Source organism: Symphalangus syndactylus, chromosome 5 (assembly GCF_028878055.3).
Source record: "Symphalangus syndactylus isolate Jambi chromosome 5, NHGRI_mSymSyn1-v2.1_pri, whole genome shotgun sequence".
Taxonomy (NCBI): Eukaryota; Metazoa; Chordata; class Mammalia; order Primates; family Hylobatidae; genus Symphalangus; species Symphalangus syndactylus.
In genome coordinates this window covers 120,815,047-120,837,019 of record NC_072427.2, presented here as the reverse complement: position 1 = coordinate 120,837,019, position 21,973 = coordinate 120,815,047, and the positions used below count along the sequence as shown (strand labels likewise).

At 39.4% G+C, this 21,973-nt stretch overlaps 1 protein-coding gene across 2 annotated transcripts in view; it reads left to right on the top strand.

Annotated features, from left to right (window-relative positions):
- TMOD3 (tropomodulin 3) overlaps positions 1-21,973 on the top strand; it is an 87,061-nt gene that overhangs the window by 48,364 nt on the left and 16,724 nt on the right. The window contains exons 4-7 of one of the 2 annotated variants that reach the window (XM_055279160.2): positions 12,950-13,072; positions 14,412-14,501; positions 19,166-19,296; positions 21,787-21,894. In XM_055279160.2, the coding sequence (XP_055135135.1) occupies positions 12,950-13,072; positions 14,412-14,501; positions 19,166-19,296; positions 21,787-21,894 (452 nt within the window). The remainder of the gene's footprint in view (positions 1-12,949; positions 13,073-14,411; positions 14,502-19,165; positions 19,297-21,786; positions 21,895-21,973) is intronic. The other variant, XM_063640689.1, reaches the window with a different exon arrangement.

Here is a 21,973-nt window from a genome sequence, read left to right as displayed (position 1 = left end):
GTAGGTAAGCTGTAAGCTCTGCACCTGACTTTTCCAAAATTATCCATCACCCCAGCCCCTGTGCTTTTTCTTTAGAGTCCTCTTCCCCTTCATCTCTTGTTAAGGATCACTATCTTTGTTATTTGAGTTAGTCATGCTTCTCCAGAGAGACAGAACCAACAGGATGTGAGAGGAGAGAAAAGTTTATTTTAAGGAGCCTTTTTAAATTCAAAATCTAGCAGGCTGGAGACCCAGGGAAGATTTACACTATTCTTGTCCAAAGGCAGTCTAGTGGCAGAATTTCTTCCTACTTTGGGGAGATAAATCTTTGTTCTTTTAAGGCCTTCAACTGATTAAATGAGGCCCAGCCACATTATGGAAGTTAATTGGCTTTACTTAGAGTCCACTGATTTAAATTTTAATCTCATCCAAAAAAAAAGCCAAAAACAAAAAAACTTCATGAAAACATTTAGAACAATGTTTGAGAAAATAACTGGGCACCACAGCCCAGCCAAATTGACACATAAAACTAACCATCACACTACTGTTACAGGTGGGAATGTCATGTCCCTCAGGTGTTTGGGGCCAGAAAAAGAGTTCAAAACCAATACAGAGTTTTGAAGTGTGGAGAATCATAAAGACAGGCAGAGGCATCTCTTCCTTTTTATTTGTCAAAGAAAACTACTGGTTGTATTTTCTCTGTGCAGCCATACATATGTCAGTGTTTATGGCTTTAATCCTGCTTAAATAGAAGAACATAATTTTATGGGAAAAAATACTGGTTGATCACCTTCTGTTATTCTGCGTGTTTCAGGTGGACCCTGGGGGTATAATTCGGAAAGGAATGGAGGTAGAAACAAAGGGAGAGATGTGAGAAAAAGAGATGGCAGAAAAAAACTATGAAATTTGAGGATAAGAAGGAGAAAAAATAAGAGACCTGAAAGAAAGCTGCATTTGTCCCAGGCTAACCCAGGAAGCTTCCTAATATGCCCTTGTTTCATAATCTCCAGTTACCTAGGAAAATATCTTGGAGGATTAGAGGAAACAGGAAAGAAAGCAGAGAAGAATTATGGAAAATAAGAAAATACAAGAGGGGGAAAAGGATAGAGGTGAGGAATATGGGTGACATAGGAAAAAGTGCTATATCCTCAACTATGGTAGAATATCTTTGTCCTCCTATGTATCTTAAAATTTTTACTTCTTACTTTGGGTTTTAGATGGGTAAGAATAAATGGAAGTAGTTGAACAAGTAATTTTACATTCACAATCAGTGGTTTCTCTTTGTAATACATTCAGTATTTTTACTGCCTCTTTTAGCTACATATGTCTATTAAATATTGTTTATGGGCAGCTCTGATGCAGTGATTAAGATGATAGCATTTTTTCAATAATGAACTTTTTGTTACTCACAGAAAATGCACAGATCATCTGTATGTAGCTCAATGAATTATAAAGTAAACACACCATGTAATTACCACTCAGGTAACGATAACATCAGCAGTCAGATGTGGTAGCTCAACGCCTGTAATCCCAGCATTTTGGGAGGCCAAGGCAGGCAGATCTCTTGAGGTCAGGAGCTCGAGACCAGCCTGGCCAACATGGTGAAACCCCGTCTCTACTAAAAATACAAAATAGCTGGGCGTGGTGGCACATGCCTATAATCCCAGCTACTCAGGAGGCCTAGGTAGGGGAATCCGTTGAACTCAGGAGGCAGAGGTTGCAGTGAGCCAAGATCGCTATACTGGTGAATGTTTTACTTTTTACCTCTTCCTCCTTAAAATTTTGCAGAATATATAACTGAGACATAGGCCAGCGCAAGAGTGAAAGAGAGTATTCATCCAGCTCGTTCTCGTTTGGAGAATGGTGAAAATTCTCAGTGCCGATTATTAGTTCCCATCATATTTTTACGTAGCATGCATATTCTGTCTCAAAGATAGATAAGGCATAGAACCTTGCCATGAGGCCGGGCGCAGTGGCTCACGCTTGTAATCCCAGCACTTTGGGAGGCCGAGGCGGGCGGATCACGAGGTCAGGAGATCGAGACCACGGTGAAACCCCGTCTCTACTAAAAATACAAAAAATTAGCCGGGCGTGGTGGCGGGCGCCTGTAGTCCCAGCTACTTGGAGAGGCTGAGGCAGGAGAATGGCGCGAACCTGGGAGGCGGAGCTTGCAGTGAGCCGAGATCGCACCACTGCACTCTAGCCTGGGCAACAGAGCAAGACTCCGTCTCAAAAAAAAAAAAAGAACCTTGCCATGAATTTATCACTTGGAGGAATACCGTGTCCCAGTCTTCAGTATTTTTTACTGCCTGTCATTTTGTTTTGTTTTGCTGGGGACTCCTCCTCTCTATTGCTGGTATCATGCTCCACCCTTACCTAGACTAAGATTTTTTTTTCCCTTTGTTATTTCACGGATGGACCAGAGCCATGGCTGCACCTTACATCCCATACAGAGATGTGCATTCTGATTCTGTTTGAGCTGCTGACTCACCCGGTATGTGCTCCTCCCAGCCTTGCACCGCACTCCTTTTCTTCCTGCTGGGCCTTGGGGTACAGCCATTTATGCTTTTTGGTTGTTGTTTTCTCTTTTCCTATCCTGAGAATGGAATGCCCTTGTGTTCTTTCCCAAGAACTCCACATGCCCCTCCCTGCTTTTCTAAAGGTAAATTTAACCCAGTTGCCTTAAACTAAGGACTTCCCATATGCTGTCCAAGTTATTTATTCATGGTTATGTTAGCTTTCCAGAAAACCTCCTCTTTCTCACCTTTCTGAGTATGTGATTTCTCTGGAGGAAAGACAGACCTGATCCCTTAGTAAACCAGAAAGATCATGGTTATAAACCTGCCTACATCAAGAGGATTACATAACCACCACTGGGCAATTGGTTTCCGCTAAGTCCAAAGATAAAAACTGGCTCTTATTTTTGTAATCATATTGTATGAATCCTAAATGTCCCTTGTAGACCTCTGAAAAGTGGTCTTCCCAGGCACTGAAGCTGATATTTGAAATGGGCTATTTACATTAGTCATGCAGATGCTGGCATCTCCTTTTCAGACCAGTCATGCAATGTCATTTGAATGATTCACTGTTAACTCCTTTGGGAGGAGTGAGGAGTTAGCCAGATGGATGGCTTGTTACTCATGTTAACTGGTTTTATGGGGAACCTTTCCTGGATAACTACACCCACTCTGGATAGTTCCTTTCCTCCAGCATTTCTCCATATGATTTACATACCATAAAGTACTGCCTTTTTTTTTTTTTTTTTTTGAAACAGAGTCTTGCTCTGTCGCTCAGGCTGGAGTGCAGTGGCGTGATCTCGGTTCACTGCAAGTTCTGCCTCCTGGGTTCACGCCATTCACCTGCCTCAGCCTCCCAAGTAACTGGGACGACAGGGGCCCGCCACCATGCCCGGCTAATTTTTTGTGTGTTTTTAGTAGAAACGGGGTTTCGCCATGTTAGCCAGGATGTTCTCCATCTCCTGACCTCGTGATCCACCCACCTCGGCCTCCCAAAGTACTGGGATTACAGGTGTGAGCCACCCCGCCCGGCCTAAAGTACTGCTTTTAGTTGTTTCAGAATCTTGTACTATGAGGCTTTGTTGCTACTTGTTTTTAGGATTGTTATGTCCCCTTGCTGAATTGTCCCTTTTGTTATAATGAAATGACCTTTATCTCTGGTAATATTCTTTGCCATAAAACCTACTTTGCCTGATGTTAATAGAGCCTGTCTTTCTTTCTTTTGATTGGTTGTCATGGTATATCTTTTCTATTTGTCCTATCTATTCTTTGATGTTGTTGTTGTTGTTGTTTGTAAGAGACAGAGTCTTGCTCTGTTGCCCAGACTGGAGAGCGGTGGCATGATCACAGCTCACTGCAGCCTCAAACTCTTGGGCTCAAGTGATCCTTCTGCCTCACCCTCCTAAGTAGTTGAGACTACAGGCATGTGCTACCACACCTGGCTAATTTTTAAAATTCTTTTTAGAGGCGGGTCTTGCTATGTTGTTCTCAAATGCTTGGCCTCAGGCAATCCTCCCACTCACCTCAGCCTCCTGAGTAGCTGGGATTACAGGTGTGAGACAGTGCACCCAGCGCTTTTTTTTTTTTGAGATGGAGTCTTGCTCTGTTTCCCAGGCTGGAGTGCAGTGGCGCGATCTCAGCTCACTGCAGGCTCCACCCCCCGGGTTCACGCCATTCTCCTGCCTCAGCCTCCCGAGTAGCTGGGACTACCGGTGCCTGCCACCTCGCCTGGCTGATTTTTTGTATGTTTAATAGAGATGGGGTTTCACTGTGTTAGCCAGGATGGTCTCGATCTCCTGACCTCGTGATCCACCTGCCTCAGCCTCCCAAAGTGCTGGGATTACAGGCGTGAGCCACCATGCCCAGCCCCAGCACTTTAAAAAAAAAAAAAAATCTTCCGGCCAGGCATGATGGTTCACACCTGTAATTGTAGCACTGCGGGAGGATCACTTGAGGTCAGGAGTTGTAGACCAGCTTGGGCAACACAGTGAGACCTTGCCTCTACTAAAAATGAAAAAAAGTTAGCTGGATGCAGTGGTGTGTGCCTGTAGTTCCAGTTACTCCAGAGGCTGAAGTGGGAGGATGGCTTGAGCCTAGGAGTTCAGTGCTGCAGTGATCCATGCTCATGCCACTGCACTCCACCCTGGGCAACAGAGCGAGACTCTGTCTCAAAAAAAATAAAGAAAAAGTCTTCCGTGCCTCTACTTCACTTTTTCAACATATATAATATAGTAACTATTTTAATGTCCTTATTTGCCAATTTTATCATCTATCATTGTTAAGTCAATTTTGATAGACTGATTTTTTTTCTTCTTCTGGATCAGATTTTCCTGTTTCTTTGCATGTTCGTAATTGTTTATTGGATATCAAACATATTAACTTTCTAGTGCTGGATGTATTGATATACCTATAAATATTCTTGAGTTTCATTCTGGGGTGCAATTAAGTTACTTGGAAGCAATTTGATTCCTTAGAGTCTTGCTTTTAAGATTTGTTGGGTGGGCCGGGTGCGGTGGCTCACGCCTGTAATCCCAACACTTTGGGAGGCCGGCGTGGGTGGATCACAAGGTCAGCAGTTCGAGACCAGCCTGACCAACATGGTGAAACCCCGTCTCTACTAAAAATACAAAAAAATTAGCTGGGTGTGGTGGCGGGCACCTGTAATCCCAGCTACCAGGGAGGCTGAGGCAGGAGAATCTCTTGAAACCGGGTGGCACCACTGCACTCTAACCTGGGCAACGAGAGCAAAACTCTGTCTTAAAAAAAAAAAAAAAGATTTGTTAGATGGGACTAGAGCAGTGTTCAGTCTAGGGCTAATTATTTCCCCAGTACTGAGGCAAGACCCTTCTGAGTTCCCTACCCAATTGTGAGCCTTGTGAATTGTGAGCTTTTCCAGTCTGGCTGGTGGGAACAGGTTCTGTTCCCAGCTCTGCATGAACATAGGCATTATTACCACCAAACATTTGGTGACCATATTGCAGCATCAAGCAGGTGTTGTGTGTATCATTGGATCAAAACAAAAACGTCTTTCTAGGCTCTGTCCCCTCATCCTTTAGTTTGATTGGTTTGAGGTTTTTGTGCTGCTTGTCAAACAACATATCGTAAAGCCTCTTGGAGATTATAGTGGAGTAGTGTCCTTCAGTCTTTTCTGGAGCAAGGCAGTTTATAAACAAACAGTAAAGTTAGCTAGGGCCTTTCAACTCTGTAGGAATGAAGTAACCAAGAGCCATCTCTGTTTCTTGTTATTGTATTTTTTATATACTCAGCAAGGGTGGGAGCTATGACTAAGATAATACTTAACATTTGTTGCAGCTATAACTTGGTATCAGAGCGAAAGAGATGAGGACTAGTAAAGAAAGGTCCTGGCAATGGAATTGTTAACATGGATCACAGTATTTCTTACTGATTTTGTGACAATAACAAGGATCTTGGCACAGGATATTTCTTTTTTCTTGGAACAAACATGGGTTTAGATAAGTGCCATACATTTAAATTACTGTTATGTGAATTCTTATCTCAATGTCTTCCATTTCCTTAGCTGCTGTTTTGTAGTTGCAGAAACATTACTAAACTGTTTCAACACTCTTAGCAACCAAGGGTCAGCCTTATTTTTGTTTGTTTTGTGTAACTCGGGGGTGGGGGATGTATCATTTCATACTTATCTGAGAGTTTTTTCCTGATCTAATCATTGTTTATTTTTATAGTTTCCTACTAGGTAAAGAATTATAATTTCAATTTTTAAAAATTTGAGTTTTGGATTTTGCTATCTTAAATAAGGAAATTACAGTCATTTAGATAGAATGCTGTCTACTGAAAGGTAAAAATGTTTTCTCAGACATTATGTTATTTTAAAAAATGAAAGTAGTAAAAGTCATAAATCTGGATTTTTTATTTTTGACCATATTTCAAGCAGAAGAAAAAATTAGATCAACTCAGGATAGCTCATCTTCATCTTTTAGGGACTGACATTAGATTAGTGGTTACCAACCTAAATGAGTAAGAATTAGAAGCACCTCTGGAGCTTTTTCAAAAATACTCATGACTAACCAGTCTTCATTCTCTGAGTTTAAGAAACACTGACAGAGATACTTGGAACTATGTGGTCTTTGGTCTTCCTAGGTTGCTAGTTTGTTTTGGCAATCTCTTTCTCTCTCTCTCTCTCTCTCTCTCTCACACACACACACACACACACACACACACACACACGCAGAAGAAATTCTAGGAGCAACAAGAATAAGGAATTAATGTGTGTCTATTATGTTTCTCATCGTGCAAGACATTGAGAGTACAAACCAAACTAACCATTATAAGGGAGATCTATTGAATTTATCAACATCTCATAGTCACTAAGATTTTAAAATCTAATTGATATTGATATGAGACTAATTTAAATTAATACATGTTTAGAAAGGTATTTTATGTCATATGAAACTATTCCAGCAGTTTGCTAGTTACGTGTTTCTCAGGAAACAGCTGATTTTGATTAAGAAGTACAAATATACTGTATCTGGCTCAATTTGTCTCAGAAAATTATCTTTTTTTAATCTTCACATTTCAGGGAACCAAATATAAATTTACTGAAGACCAAAAAACCCATACTAATAAGTCAGCTCCTTAGTGGTTTTTGTAAACATCTTTATTAGTAAAGGTGATACAATTCCCATATCATAAAATTTATCCATTTAAGGCATATAATTCAATATTCATTAGTACATTGATAGAATTATGCAACCATCACCACAATCTTAAGTTTAGAACATTTTCAGAACCCCAGAAAGAAACCCTGTGCACATTAGCAGTAAGCCTCCATCCCCATTCCATTCCCTAGCCCTAGACAACCACTAAGCAACTTTCTTTCTTTCTGGATTTGCCTAGTCTGGATATTTCTTAAAAACAGAATCATACAATATGTATTTGTGGCTGGCTTCTTTCACTTAGCGTAAGGTTTTGGAGTTTCAACTTGTTAGAGTGTGTGTCAATACTTCATTCTTTTTTGTGGCTGAATAATATATTTTATTGTATGGATACCACATTTGGTTTATCTGTTTCTCAGTTAATGGACATTTGGGTTGTTGCCACTTTTTAGCTCTTGTGAATACGCTGCTATGAACATTTTTATACAAGTTGTTATATAAACATATGTATTTCTGTTGGGTATGTGCCTGCTAGAATTGCTGGATCATAAGGTAACTATTTTTTAACAAATTGAGAAACTGCCAAACTGTTTTCCAAAGTAGCTGCAGTATTTTACCTTCTCACCAGTGATGCACCAGGGTTGAAATTTCTCCACATGCTTGCCAACACTTGTCTGTTTTATTATAGCCACCTTAGTGGGTATGAAGTAATATCACTTTGTGGTTTTGATTTGCATTTCCCTAATAACTAATGATACTGAGTATTTTTTCATGTATTGTTAGACTACTGTATATTTGTTTGCTTTTTGGAAATGGAGTCTTGCTATGCAGCCCAGGCTGGACTCAAACTTCTGGGCTCAAACAATCCTCCTACCTCAACCAACCGAGTAGCTGAGATTACAAATGTGCACCACCATGCCCAGCTATACATATTCTTTGTAGAAATGTCTCTTCAAATCCGCTTACCTTTAAACTGGGTTGTCGTTTTATTATTGATTGGCAAGCATTCCTTATATATTCTAAATAAAAATTTCTTGCCAGATATATGGCTCGAAAATGTTTCTCCTATTCAACAGATTGTCTTTTCACTTTCTTGATGGTATAATTTGTCCCACAAAAGTTTTTAATTTTGATGTAGTACAATTTATCTATGTTTCTTTTGTTACTTATACTTTTGGTGTCATATCTAAAAACCGTTGCCTAACTCAAGGTCACAGAGATATAATCTTTTTTTTTTTTTTTTTTTTTTTTTTTGAGACAGAGTTTTGCTCTTGTTGCCCAGGCTGGAGTGCAATGGCACAATCTCGGCTCACTGCAACCTCCACCTCCTGGGTTCAAGCGATTCTCCTGCCTCAGCCTCCCGAGTAGCTGGGATTACAGGCATGTGCCACCACGCCTGGCTAATTTTTTTTGTATTTCTGGTAGAGGCAGGGTTTCTCCATGTTGGTCAGGCTGGCCTTGAACTCCTGACCTTAGCTGATCCGCCCACCTTGGCCTCCCAAGAAGATATAATCTTATGTTTTTTCCTAAGAGTTTTATAGTTTAGCCCTTACATTTAGGTTTTTGTTTTTATTTTTTTATTTATTTTATTTATTTATTTATTTTGAGACGGAGTCTTGCTCTGTTGCCCATGATGGAGTACAATGGCATGATCTCGGCTCACTGCAACCTCCACCTCCCAGGTTCAAGCGATTCTCCTGCCTCAGCCTCCGGAGTAGCTGGGATTACAGGCATGTGCCACCACATCTGGCTAATTTTTGTATATTTAGTAGAGGCGGGGTGTCACCTTGTTGGCCAGGCTGGTCTCAATCTCCTAACCTCAGATGATCCATCCGCCTCCGCCTCCCAACGTGCTGGGATTACAGGCATGAGTCGCCATGCCCAGCCCATTTGGGTTTATAATCTATTTTGAGTATGATATGAGGTAAGGATTCAGCTTTGCATATGAGGGCCAGGAGTGGTGGCTCACACCTGTAATCCCAGCACTTTGGGAGGCCGAGGCAGGTGGATCACTTGAGGTCAGGAGTTTAAGACCAGCCTGACCAACATGGCAAAACTCTGTCTACTAGTAGTCCCAGCTACTTGGGAGGCTGATGAGGTACGAGAATCGCTTGAACCCAGGAGGCAGAGGTTGCCTTGAGCTGAGATTGTACCACCCCACTCCAGCCTGGGTGACCGAGTGAGAGACTGTCTCAAAAGAAAAAAACCAAAAACAAAAAACTTTGCATGTGACTGTGCAGTTGTCTTAGTACCATTTGTTGAAACACTGTTCTTTCTCCATTGAATTGTTTTGATATTCCCGTAGAAAATCAGTTGACCATAAGTATAAGAGTTTATTTCTGGATTTTTGGTTATATTCTATTGATCTAAATGTCTTTCTAGTACACCAACACCGTTTTGATTATAGTAGCTTTGCATTAAATTTTAACATTGGGAAGTGTAAGTCTTACAACTGTGTTCTTGGCTATTCTGGGTTTCCGTATGAATTTTAGGATCAGCTTGTCACTTTCTATAAAAAAAAAAAAACAACAGATTTTGAAAGGGATTGTATAAATCTATAAATTAATTTGCTGAGAGCCCCTTAAGTTTTGTATTCATAATACTAAACTGAGGTCCTCCTAGTTTATCCTTTCTTACAAAATTAATTTCTTCCACTTTTCTATAACTAAGCTTTGTATATATGCATTAAAAGATAATTTATTACAGTGTATTAGTGTTCGACTAACCTGGAAGAAAATATGAAGTAATTACTTTTTGTATTTTAAAAAACACAATATTGTACAAGCTAAATACCTCTATAGCAAAAATCTCTACAGACAGAAAAATTATATAAAGAGGAGTGCCAGAAGAGGTGCCAAGCTATGTCAGAACTCTGTGAAATCAAGCAAAATTCTATATGACAGAAAAATTTTACTAGGTCCTTGGGAGTTTTGTTTTGCCTTACTGATTTTTCTACTGAGATTCATTTTGTATTTATAAGCATTAGCAAAAATTTATATATGGGGGGAAATTAGATACGAATAATGCCTCTTAAGGAATGTGGATAAGGATTATAAAAAATAAGCATCTTAGATTTTTATAATGCTTTAGATTCCATCGGTCCCTCAAATAAGACATGGGCAGCTATTTGATAGCTTGTGTAGTTTTTTTTTTAGTTAGCAAGTAAAAATTGTGTTGTTTATAGTGTGTAACTTTTTTTTACATGTACACATTGTGGAATAGCTAAATTAAATTTGGCATACATATTACCTCACATACTGATCATTTTGTGGCGAGTAGCTCGTATAGTTTTGTTTAGTCAGTGAATACCATAATCCAGTTGCTGTCAACCTTGGCTGCTATGCATCAAAATCCCTGGAGAGCTTTAAAAAATTCAGCTGCCCATGCAGCATACAAGATTAACTAAACCAGCATCTCTGGAGTGGGGCTTGGACATGAGAATTTTTTAAAGCTCTCACAGTGAAGCCACTGTGCATATAACATTTAGAACTACTGCCATACACAGTTGGAAATACTGGTAGATTGAGCTCAGGAAAATGTAAGTATCCTGAAATGGCAATTAAAATTATGCCCCCCCTGAAATGTATACCACTTTAATTGAAATCTCAACCACTATGAAAAGTATGGAATTATCAGGACATAATGATTTGGATTTCTCTTTACTTGTGAACCAATAATAAAAGATTAATCACCAGAATTCCAAAATTTGATACTAAGATCAGTTATACATACCACCATATAGGTGGGCATTTGTTTGAGGGGAAAAAGTCTGTTGCTAAAAAAAAAATCAAGTTTGTAAGCCACCAGTTAATTGGAAAAAGCACTGAAGCCCTGGCCTTAAGAGTTTGGCAACCTGTGTTCTAGTATTAGCTCTGCTGTGTGACTTTGAGCCCATGTATTTAAATTACACTTTATGAAATGGGGCCATTGGACTGAAGGTGATCACCAAATTGTTTATTCAGCAAATTGGATTGCCTGTTGTGTTCTAGGCAAGGATGCAGGGATGAACAGAACATAGAGCATCCCCTTGAAAAGCAAGCAAAAGGCAAACACATGTGCAGAATGTCTAAGTGTAGCTATAGTGAAATGTTCAGGGAATTAAGGGAATACAGAAGTACTTTATTTGATTTCAGTTTGGGACAGACACTATAGTTGCCCATTGAACAACCGTTCACAGATGCTTGCTTTCCTAGCCACCCTTGCCGCTGGGGCATAGACCAGAGGAAAAATCTACAGGGCAGGATTTCTTGCAAAAGTTGACAGTTGAGGCTGGTCCAAGTGCAGTGGTGTTTACAGCTAATTGATCACAACCAGTTACAGATTTCTTTGTTCCATCTCTACTCCCACTGCTTCATTTGACTAGCCTTAAAAAAAAAAAAAAAGTTGGCAATTGAGAAAGTACTCCTTCCTGTTCTGGCTTTATTGTGTGGGGACATAATACTTGGTGCTATAAAGGTCATCTTGAGACTGTGAAGGCCTAAGAACAAAGGCCTCCACACTGAGAATGGCCAAAGAGAAAAACAAAGGAACCTGGATCCTTGATGTCAACAGTGAGCTGCTAAACCAACCCTAGAACCACCTTCCTGTGGGCTTATTAAGTGAGATAATAAAACTTCATGTTGTTTGAACTCTTACTGCTTTAAGAGTGGTCTGTGGATCAGCATCATCTGGAAGTCTGGGTAGAAATGCAGAAACTCAGACCCCAGTCAGACCTGCTGCATCAGCATCTACACTTTAATAAGATCCCCTGGTGACTAACATGCACATCAGAGCTTTTGAAGCACCAGTTTAAACCAACTTTAATTGGGTATTCTGTTCTATGCAAGCTTAGTAACCCAAGTTGTGTGAGTACATCTTGTTTGGTCAGCTAGTGCTGCAGTTACAATTATTAATCATTTTTCCATTCCCTTCATATTTTCAATCTTGCATGGAACATATGGTCATAAACATGATTTTTCATATGACAAAGTCTTTAGGTTTCTAGAGTAACTAGTTTCTTAACAGCTAACCTTGTTTGTGTACATTGAGGCTTAGAGGAATAGTGACCAAAAATTTCAGAATACCACTCAGGACATAGAAATTTGTTTGCAATCAGAATTTGAGTTTCTAGAATCATAATTGTGTCTGCTATCCCCCATGTGACAATAACAGTTTGTTGCTTAATAATAAGAAATTGGGGCCAGGTGCGGTGGCTCACGTCTGTAATCCTAGCACTTTGGAAGGCCAAGGCGGGTGGATCACCTCAGGTCAGGAGTTTGAGACCAGCCTGGCCAACATGGCAAAACCCCGTCTCTACTAAAAATACAAAAATTAGCTGGGTGTGGTGGTGCACGCCTATAGTCCCAGCTACTCAGGAGGCTGAGAGGCAGAAGAATCACTTGAACCCGGGAGGCGGAGGTTGCAATGAGCCGAGATCACGCCACTACACTCCAGCCTGGGCGACAGAGTGAGACTCCATCTCAAAAAAAGGAAATTGGATTCTTTTTTTTTTTTAAATCTCTTTAAAGTTTTATAGGTTTTTCGTTTATTCCTTCATTTATTGATTGATTCAGTATTCGTAAAGCAACTCGCAATTACTCTAAAAAGAGCCCATTTTTATTTCCACAGATGAAAAATTTCTCAGTTGACCTTTTCTTTCCAACTTTTACAGCCAAAATATTACACTGGAAACTTAAAAATCTATGTCAGAGATAAAACAAAATTACTGTCGATGTTAATCTTTTCCTTCAGGTTCAGTTGTACATGCTTTGGTTACAAGGATAAAATGGTAATGAGTTAATAGCAGTAGTAGTGGAATTAACAAAGTGCTTTATTTTACAGGGAAAATATTTATCCCCAAACAGAAACCTGTACAGACTTTTACAGAAGAAAAAGTGTCTCTTGATCCAGAATTAGAAGAAGCTTTGACAAGTGCTTCTGATACAGAATTGTGTGACCTCGCAGGTATCACCTAAAACAAGTTAATTTGTGAATAAGTGTGGGGTGGAGTGGGAAATACCAGCACATACCTATATACATTATACAAATGTTTGCTTTACCTAGCAAGTACTGTTGAATCAGTAACCACATATTTGGCTTTATATTTTACACGATAAAGCTGACATAGAGTTTCATTTCTCTAAATACTCTCAATAGCGAAATGTTTATATTAAGAGAATGTATTGTGTTGTTCGACATCTTTTCCCATGTTGTCATATTTGAAAGTCTTTCTAAAAATCTTTCATCAGCTGGTGCTCAGCTAGAAGCTGTCCCATCTGAACACCGAAAAAGAGTCTTCAGGGTCAACTGCTGACCTGCTTTATCAGAAGACCGAGAGATGAGTAACTAGAAAGTAGATTGAAACAGTCAGTCCTGAGCTATACTCACCACCTTCCCAACTTTTCTGAAGTGTATATGAAACACTCCAAACCTCTCTATTATTTTCATTATTGCCAACTTCTTATCTAGACCAGTATCTTCCCCTCCCTACCCATGTACAATCTACTTTCCTAGATAGAAAAGTGTGATGCATGGGGAGTTCTTCAAACCAAATAACCCCAAGAACTAATAAATTTGAATGTAGCACTGATGGTTCTTTGGGAAGGACCTTGGAAAGGGACAAGTCAAAGTGTGATGCCACAGCCAGAGCAGGAGTCTTATGGGTTGAGGGACTGAGGACTGACAGATCTGTAAACAGTACATTCATCAGAGTGGAATGAGCCAAGGACATCCTCTGACTTCTGCCTTATTTGTGCAAAAGGGCATCAAAAACTAAAACCAAATTTGTTTTTCCTCCTAAGTGTCATTTTTGAAGGGTGTTCATATTCTTACATACGAGAACCTAATACTTTAGTATTCTACTCTTAACTACAGTCCAAATGTAAATTAATGACATGAGATTAGCACACATTAAAATATGAAGGTTAAGTTGCAAATCTGCTTTTTGTCATATTATGTTCCTAGAAACCTTGTAAAATTAATGAACGGCAAAAATAGATCATTCCCATTTTCTCTCTTAGCCACTAGATGGAGCTAAGCATAGATTTATGTTCAGGATTTGGCTGCCTCCAACTCTGAATTTGGAAATGTGGGGAAATGTAAATTTAGAAATGTGGGGGAAAATAATAAGAGTATTGAGGAAAATGAGATTATAGGTGATTTTTAATCATTTTGTTCTTCTGTGTGGGTATGTGATCTGTAATTTATAGGAAAAGGTCCAGAGAATATTAAAATTATTGATAGAAATTTTTGGTTGTAAAACTCTTCGTGTTTAAAACAATAAAAACTTTCTTTTTCTACATAGCAATTCTTGGGATGCACAATTTGATAACGAATACACAGTTCTGTAATATAATGGGAAGCAGTAATGGTGTTGACCAAGAACATTTTTCAAGTGAGTACTTAAAATGCTTTGTGAATTCTAATCCTTTATTAAATATATTTTGTTTTTGCCTTGTTTCAGCTTAAGTATTCACATACTAGATGTTATATATATGTACTTGAAACCTGACATTTCAGTTTGGTGGTATTAACCAAGAAAGCCATTGAAAATAGAATATTAAATATTTTGTACTTAATGGGTCAGCAAATGTAATAAGAACCACTCTACCTCACTAAATAATGCTAAACAGTATAAAAGCTAGTCAAACTTGGTTTTGTTGACATTTTATTATCACTACTACTAATTTTCAAGAAATACATAACAATACTTACAAAGAAATTAGATTATAAAATCAGATTCAGGAGATACCACAAAACTGTTCAGCCCCTAAACCTTTCAGTCTGATGTGAAGTATTATATAGCCTAAAGCAAAGCTTTTCAGAAATTCATTTATAGGGGCCAGGTGTGGTGGGTCATGCCTGTAATTTCATTTTCTGAGGCTGAGGCAGGAGGATCGCTTGAGTCCAGGAGTTCAAGACCAGCATTGGAAACGTAGACCATCTCTAAAAAATTTTAAAAATTAGCTGGGCATGGTGGCACATGTCTCTAGTCTCAGCTACTTGGGAGGCTGAGGGGAGGATGGCTTGAGCCCAGGAGCTTGAGGCTGCAGCCGAGCTGTGATCACACCACTGCACTTGAGCCTGGGCAACAGTGCAAGACCCTATCTCAAAAAATAAATTCATGTGTAGGGTGTTCTTAAATTAGCAAGGTGATACATGCCTTTGTAGCACATTTAAACAGTACATAAGTATTTATGGGAAGAAGTAAAAGTGTCTCTGTCTCCAGCTGTCATGCCCTCTACTTCCCCAAACACCACCCACCCTGTTAACAATTTTGTATATACCCTTCCAGACTTTGCACTGTTTATACTAATGTATACATGTTACACATACTCTCTTGTTTTTTTTACAAAAAATGGGATTATATTGTAAATATTTATTGCAACTTAATTTTTCAATAATAATTCTATTAGCTAATTTTTTTTTTTTTTTTTTGGAAACGGAGTCTTGCTCTGTCACCCAGGCTGGAGTGCAGTGGCACCATCTTGGCTCACTGCAACCTCCGCCTCTCAGGTTCAAGCGCTTCTCCTGCATTAGCCACCTGAGTATCTAGGATTACAGGTGCGCGCCACCTTGTCCAGATAATTTTTTTTTTTCAGTAGAGATGGGGTTTTGCCATGTTGGCCAGGCTGGTCTCGAACTCCTGACCTCAAGTGATCTGCCCACCTCAGCCTCCCAAAGTGCTGGGATTACAGGCGTGAGCCACTGTGCCTGGCCAGCTGTTTTTGAATGCTTACTGTGGGCCATGTTGTGTGCACAGCTCTTGGACGTGGAGTACTCTCATTAGCCTTCACAACAGTTCTATGAAATAGATATTATTATTTTTAATTTGCATGTGAGAAAGCTGACATTTTAAAATAATTGAGTAACCTCAACATTTTACACAAAGTCAGTGGTAAGGTTTTTAACCCGTGTTATATAGTGTATCACTTAGCAGTGGACCATGTTTTCTAGTTAATATGTATACATCTACATCATTCAGACATGTGTATAACATTCCTTTCTACAATGTTTTGTAATTTGACCATCCCCCTTCTCATTTTTAAGTTTTTATTGTAGAAATGTTCAAACACACATAAAAGAAGAGAGAATAATATATTCATTACCCAGCTTCAGCTGTTTTTAACATTTGCCAGCCTTGTTTTATAAATCTTCTGTCTCCCTTCCTAATCCTTCTACTTTTTTTCCTGAAGTATTTTAAAGCTAACCCTGTTCATTTGTATTACATCACCTATAAATATTTCCATATGTGTGTCTCACAAATAAAGGCTTTTCTTTTAATGTAATCATGATGCCATCATCAAACTTAAAAATTAACAGTACTTTCTTCATATCATGTAATACCCAGTCTGTGTCCAGATTTCCTCTATTCTCTCCAAAATGTCGTTTCATGATTGGCTCAAAAAAGGTTACACACTGCATTTCGTTGTTTGTCCTTTTAGTCTCCCTTAATTTCTTAACAGTTCTCCTCCCCAACCTCTTTCCTTTTTTTTTTTTTTTTTTTTCCGTGCCATTTATTTTTTAAGAAACTGGGTTATTTTTCGTAGAATTTTCCACATTCTGGATTTGGCTGATTTCAACCTTATGGTATCATGTTATGTTTTTCTATCACCTATGTTTCTGTAAACTGTTAGTTCTAGTGGCTTGATGAGATGCAGGTGCAGGTCCCTTTTGGCAAGAATGCTTCATGGGTGGTGACTGAATCATATTAAGAAGCTTATGAAGTCTAATCCTTCCTCTTTGGGGGAATGAGATTGATCACAGGGTTCAAATGTAGGCAGCCTGATCCATCCTTTTTAAGTTTCCCGTGAAACTTTTGCTTAATAATTCCTGCATCCCATTGACTGGATTCATTATTTCATTAAGGGGCAAGGCTCTTAAGATTTCTCTCCCCATTCCATCTTTCCCCACTACACAGGATGTGTGGAACGGGGAAAGAAATCTTTTGGTTTTATAAAATTAGAACTATTCAATTTTCCATTCGTTGAGGAAGTTCTTCCCTAGGTATCTTGAAGACTACCTTGCTGAACTTAAGTGAGACGGAGCCCACTCTCTGTTGTTTAGCAGAGCTCCATTAGGAAGCTTTTCCTTGTCTTGAACCAAGTTCTGCTTCTTGGCAATCTATACTTGTTCTAACCCAGCCTTTCAGAACAGCACTAAATTTGTCTCTTCTCAACTTCTACAGGATAAATCTGAAAACAGCTAGCATAACTTCTTTTAATAGGTACTTCTCCAGACTAAATATATTCAGATTTTTCACCTGACCTCAGGAAAGTAATTTTCAAACCTTCATCTAAGTTGATCTCCTCAAGATGCTGTGTGTGTGTGTGATATTTGAAAGTAACAAGATAGATGGAATTTATTGGATAATCAGTGCACCCTGTCTCAAGATGAGTTTTGCTCCTAAAATCTAGAGGAAGGCAGGAATGAAAAAAGCCAGATAGTAGTCCATTTTGAACCCCATCAGTCTTTCCATGTCAGTTGCTCTTACTCTTTTGTGGTCATTCATTAGTTTGTGAGCCTTTTGTGGTCTTTGACTTGAATGACCACAGAAAAATAATGTTTTCCCCAGAAAATGTATCCATAAAAGTTTACCTATTATAGGTGTTCATAGACCTCCACACACATGCATCAGAGCACAGTGATCTCTTTAAAGGGCTCAAGGATTTCAGGTCTTCTATCATTCACATCTGAAGCATCATATTCCTGTCGTGTGTGGGTAGCTGAGGTAAAGATTAGGGAGTGAGAGGGAGGGCAGTAAATTTTGGAGCCTCTGTCTCAGTAGCTCTTCTGTATACCTTTACCTCCTCTCCCTCTCTGCTCCTTATTCCTACCCTCCTTCCTATTCCTTCTTTCTCGCAGAAAGTTCTGCCCACTTTCCCACTGCAGAGTACTCCTCATGGGAGGAAGAGGTAATGTGCCCTCCCATCACCTTATTTTTCTCATTTAGGCTATATTTCTTTAAGTCTGTGATTCTTACTGCCTTTATGCCAACTATCAGTCAAATTTCAGAGAAACGATGAGATGCTAGATTTTATCATACTATTATTTTATCTTAAATTTTGCCAGAAACAAATGGCATCATCAACTTGTGGTATCAAATATATTTGAGTGGTAAAAATATCTTGTAAGATACTAAGACAATGAAAATATTCATTTTTGAAGACTGATACATGGCAAACAAATTAAATGTTGAATATGTTTGGTATTTATATTCAGTAAAATTTTATTTGGGTGCTTTAAATATGTGTCAAGGCCAGGCGCAGTGGCTCATGCCTGTAATCCCAGCACTTTGGGAGGCCAAGGCAGGCGGAGCAGTTGAGGCCAGGAGTTCAAGACCAGCCTGGCCAACATGATGAAACCTATCTCTACTAAAAATACAAAAATTAGCCAGGCATGTTGACACACGCCTGTAGTCCCAGCTACTCGGGAGGCTGAGGCAGGAGAGTTGCTTGAACGTGGGAGGAGGAGGTCACAGTAAGCCAAGATCGCGCCACTGCACTCCAGCCTGGGTGACAGAGTAAGACTCCATCTCAAACAAAAAAAAAAAAAAAAAAAAAAAAAATTAAATAAATATGTGTCAACACATAAAGGATCTTTTCGGAATTGTGGGGATGGAACTTTTAAATCTGTCCCCTTGAATAAATATGCGTGTATGAGAGAGAGAGAAAGAGATGTTACCAAGTCAATTATCTGCATCCACTGTAATAGTATCAACTCCAGGCTGAGCACGGTGGCTCATGCCTGTAATCCCAGCACTTTGGGAGGTTGAGGCAGGTGGATCACGGGGTCAGGAGATAGAGACCATCCTGGTTAACAAGGTGAAACCCCATCTCTACTAAAAATACAAAAAATTAGCTGGGCGTGGTGGCGGGCGCCTGTAGTCCCAGCTACTCGGGAGGCTGAGACGGGAGAATGGCGTGAACCCGGGAGGTGGAGGAGCTTGCAGTGAGCCAAGATCGTGCCACTGCACTCCAGCCTGGGCGAAAGTGCGAGACTCCGTCTCAAAAAAAAAAAAAAGGTATCAACTCCTGCTCTTTTCATTTATCACTGCAGATGTGGTCAAAGGTGAAAAGATTCTTCCGGTATTTGATGAGCCACCAAATCCAACCAACGTAGAAGAGAGTTTGAAGAGAATTAAAGAAAATGATGCTCATCTTGTTGAAGTTAATTTGAATAATATAAAGGTAAGTGTGCTAATCAGAGTGGTTTTATATTGCTTTGAGTCAGTTGAACCTAGGATGAAGCTGGGCAATTGATAAAACAGTCTAATTCTTTCTACTTTAAGGTAAAGTTTTTGCTCTTACCAGTATGCTAACATAGGTTTCTTCATATTTTAGATATTGAGGTATTATGGTATAGTATTTTCTAACTTGCTTTTTGAAGAGTTTATCATCTAAAAATGTAAACCCTACAAACTGTCAGAATAAATCTCTCAGGTTTTCTAAATACTGCCCACTTCTAAGAACATTTAGCCTCTTGGGTCTTGCTTTTTTAAAATTTGGTTCCTTAGCTATGTATGGTGGTGCATGCCTGTAATCCCAGCTACTTGGGAGACTGAGGCTGGAGGATGCCTTGAGCCCAAAAGTTTGAGACCAGCCTGGGCAACATAGTGAGACCTGCCACTGTCCCATCTCAAAAAATAAAATAAAACCTGGTTTTTTTGAGGTAAAATTTAAATATGGTAAAATTCTCCCTTTTAGTGTCTAGTTCTATGAATTTTGACAGGTGCATACAATTTTGTACAACCACCATTACACTCAAGATATAGAATATATCTGTCACCGCAAAAATTCTCTCATACCCCTTTGTAGTCATTCTCTGACCCCCAGCTCTAGCCCCTGACAACCACTGACCTATTTTCTTTCCCTATTATTTTGCCTTCTCCAGAATGTCATATAAATGGAATCCTATAGTATGTAGCCTTTTGGGTCTGGCTTCTTAGCATAATGCATTTGAGATTCATTCATGGTGAGTGTGTCAGATACGCTGCAGTTTGTTTATCTGTTCATCAGTTGGTAGACATACGGGTTCCTTCCAGTTTGGGATGTTTATTAATACAGCCACTGTATACTTTCACACACAGGTTTTTGTGTGAACATGTTTTAAATTCTCTTGAGTAAACACCTAGGAATAAGCTTTCTGGGATCTTATTTTGAGTTTTAAACAATGCAACTCTTCCTTGGAGTAAGGAAAGAAGAAATTAGGAGGGCATGGAGTAATTAATTACCAAAAAGTAAATTCAAATTATCTAGATATTAGCCATTGTGTAATGGCTTCATTATAAATTCCTCATTTTAAAACTTGATTTTTTTGAAGTCGAGGACAAGGGGAGGAGAGCATCTGGAAATCTCGAGCCTGGAGAAGGAAGCTTCTGTGCTCCTCTAGGGGGTGATCCTTCCTGTGAGTAGAGGAAGGAAAGCCTCAGAGAAAGCTTATATTCATAGTTGATTACTAACTTTTTTTTTTTTTTTTTTTTTTTGAGACAGAGTCTCGCTCTGTTGCCCAGGCTGGAGTGCAGTGGTGCGATCTTGGCTCACTGCAACCTCTGCCCCGCCCCAGGTTCAAGTGATTCTTGTGTCTCAGCCTCCTGAATACCTGGGATTACAGGCACCCACCACCACACCTGGCTAATTTTTGTATTTTTAGTAGAGATGGGGTTTCACCATGTTGGCCAGGCTGGTTTTGAACTCCTGACCTCAAGTGATTCGCCCACCTTGGCCTCCCAAATGCTGAGATTACCGGTGTGAGCCACTGCGCCCGGCCTATTTTTATTTTTTTAATTTGGTCCCTGTGTATCCCTTTCTCTAAATAAACAGTAATCATCTGAAAATAACCAGGCTAGGGGGAATTGAAGTCTCAAGATACTACTGAGAGAAACCAGCATCTTCAATATTTTATTTTCTCTCCTTCAAGTAGTGTAGGGTTAATCTCTCTCAGGGCTTTGTAGCTTAAACTAAGTGACTGAGAACAGTCTGTCTGCCTCAGGAATCATACTCATCAGAGATGAACTCCTTCATTTCTCTCCTTGTAGAAAAGTAAATCCACTTTTATTTTCATATAAAAAGAATAATGAAGGCTGGGCACGGTGACTCACGCCTGTAATCCCAGCACTTTGGGAGGCCGAGGAGGGTGGATCACCTGAGGTCAGGAGTTCGGGACCAGCCTGACCAACATGATGAAACCCCGTCTCTCCTAAAAATACAAAATTAGCTGGATCTGGTGGCGCATGCCTGTAATCTCAGCTACTTGGGAGGCTGAGGCAGGAGGATTGCTTAAACCCGGGAGATAGAGGTTGCAGTGAGCTGAGATTGCGCCGTTGCACTCCAGCCTGGGCAACAAGAGCGAAACTCTGTCTCAAAATAAATAAATAAATAAATAAATAAAATAAAATAATGAAAGGTGAGAATAGTGAGAATTTTTTTTAACCTAAGTGCTAGAGAAATGGTGATATGTGCTCTGCTCTGAGTCAGTAGTTTATGCAAATGCTCCATCATAGATAAGTCAGATAATTATGGAGGAAGCTGCATTATTTGTTTTCATTTGTAGACGAATTCTTAGGTGTTTGTATAATTTCTGAATACATTTTAAAGCAAAAAAAACATATATTTGATTAATGGAAACTAAATATAATGAAAATTGAAATGTAATGATGTTTTATATTATTGTCTTTCAAGAATATCCCAATTCCAACCTTAAAAGATTTTGCAAAGGCTTTGGAAACCAACACACATGTGAAATGTTTCAGTCTTGCAGCCACCCGGAGCAATGACCCTGTTGCTACTGTAAGTAAGCTACTTGAGAATATCAAAATTATGACATACCCAGGGTGTGTTACAGTGGTGATTTTTATGAACAAGATTT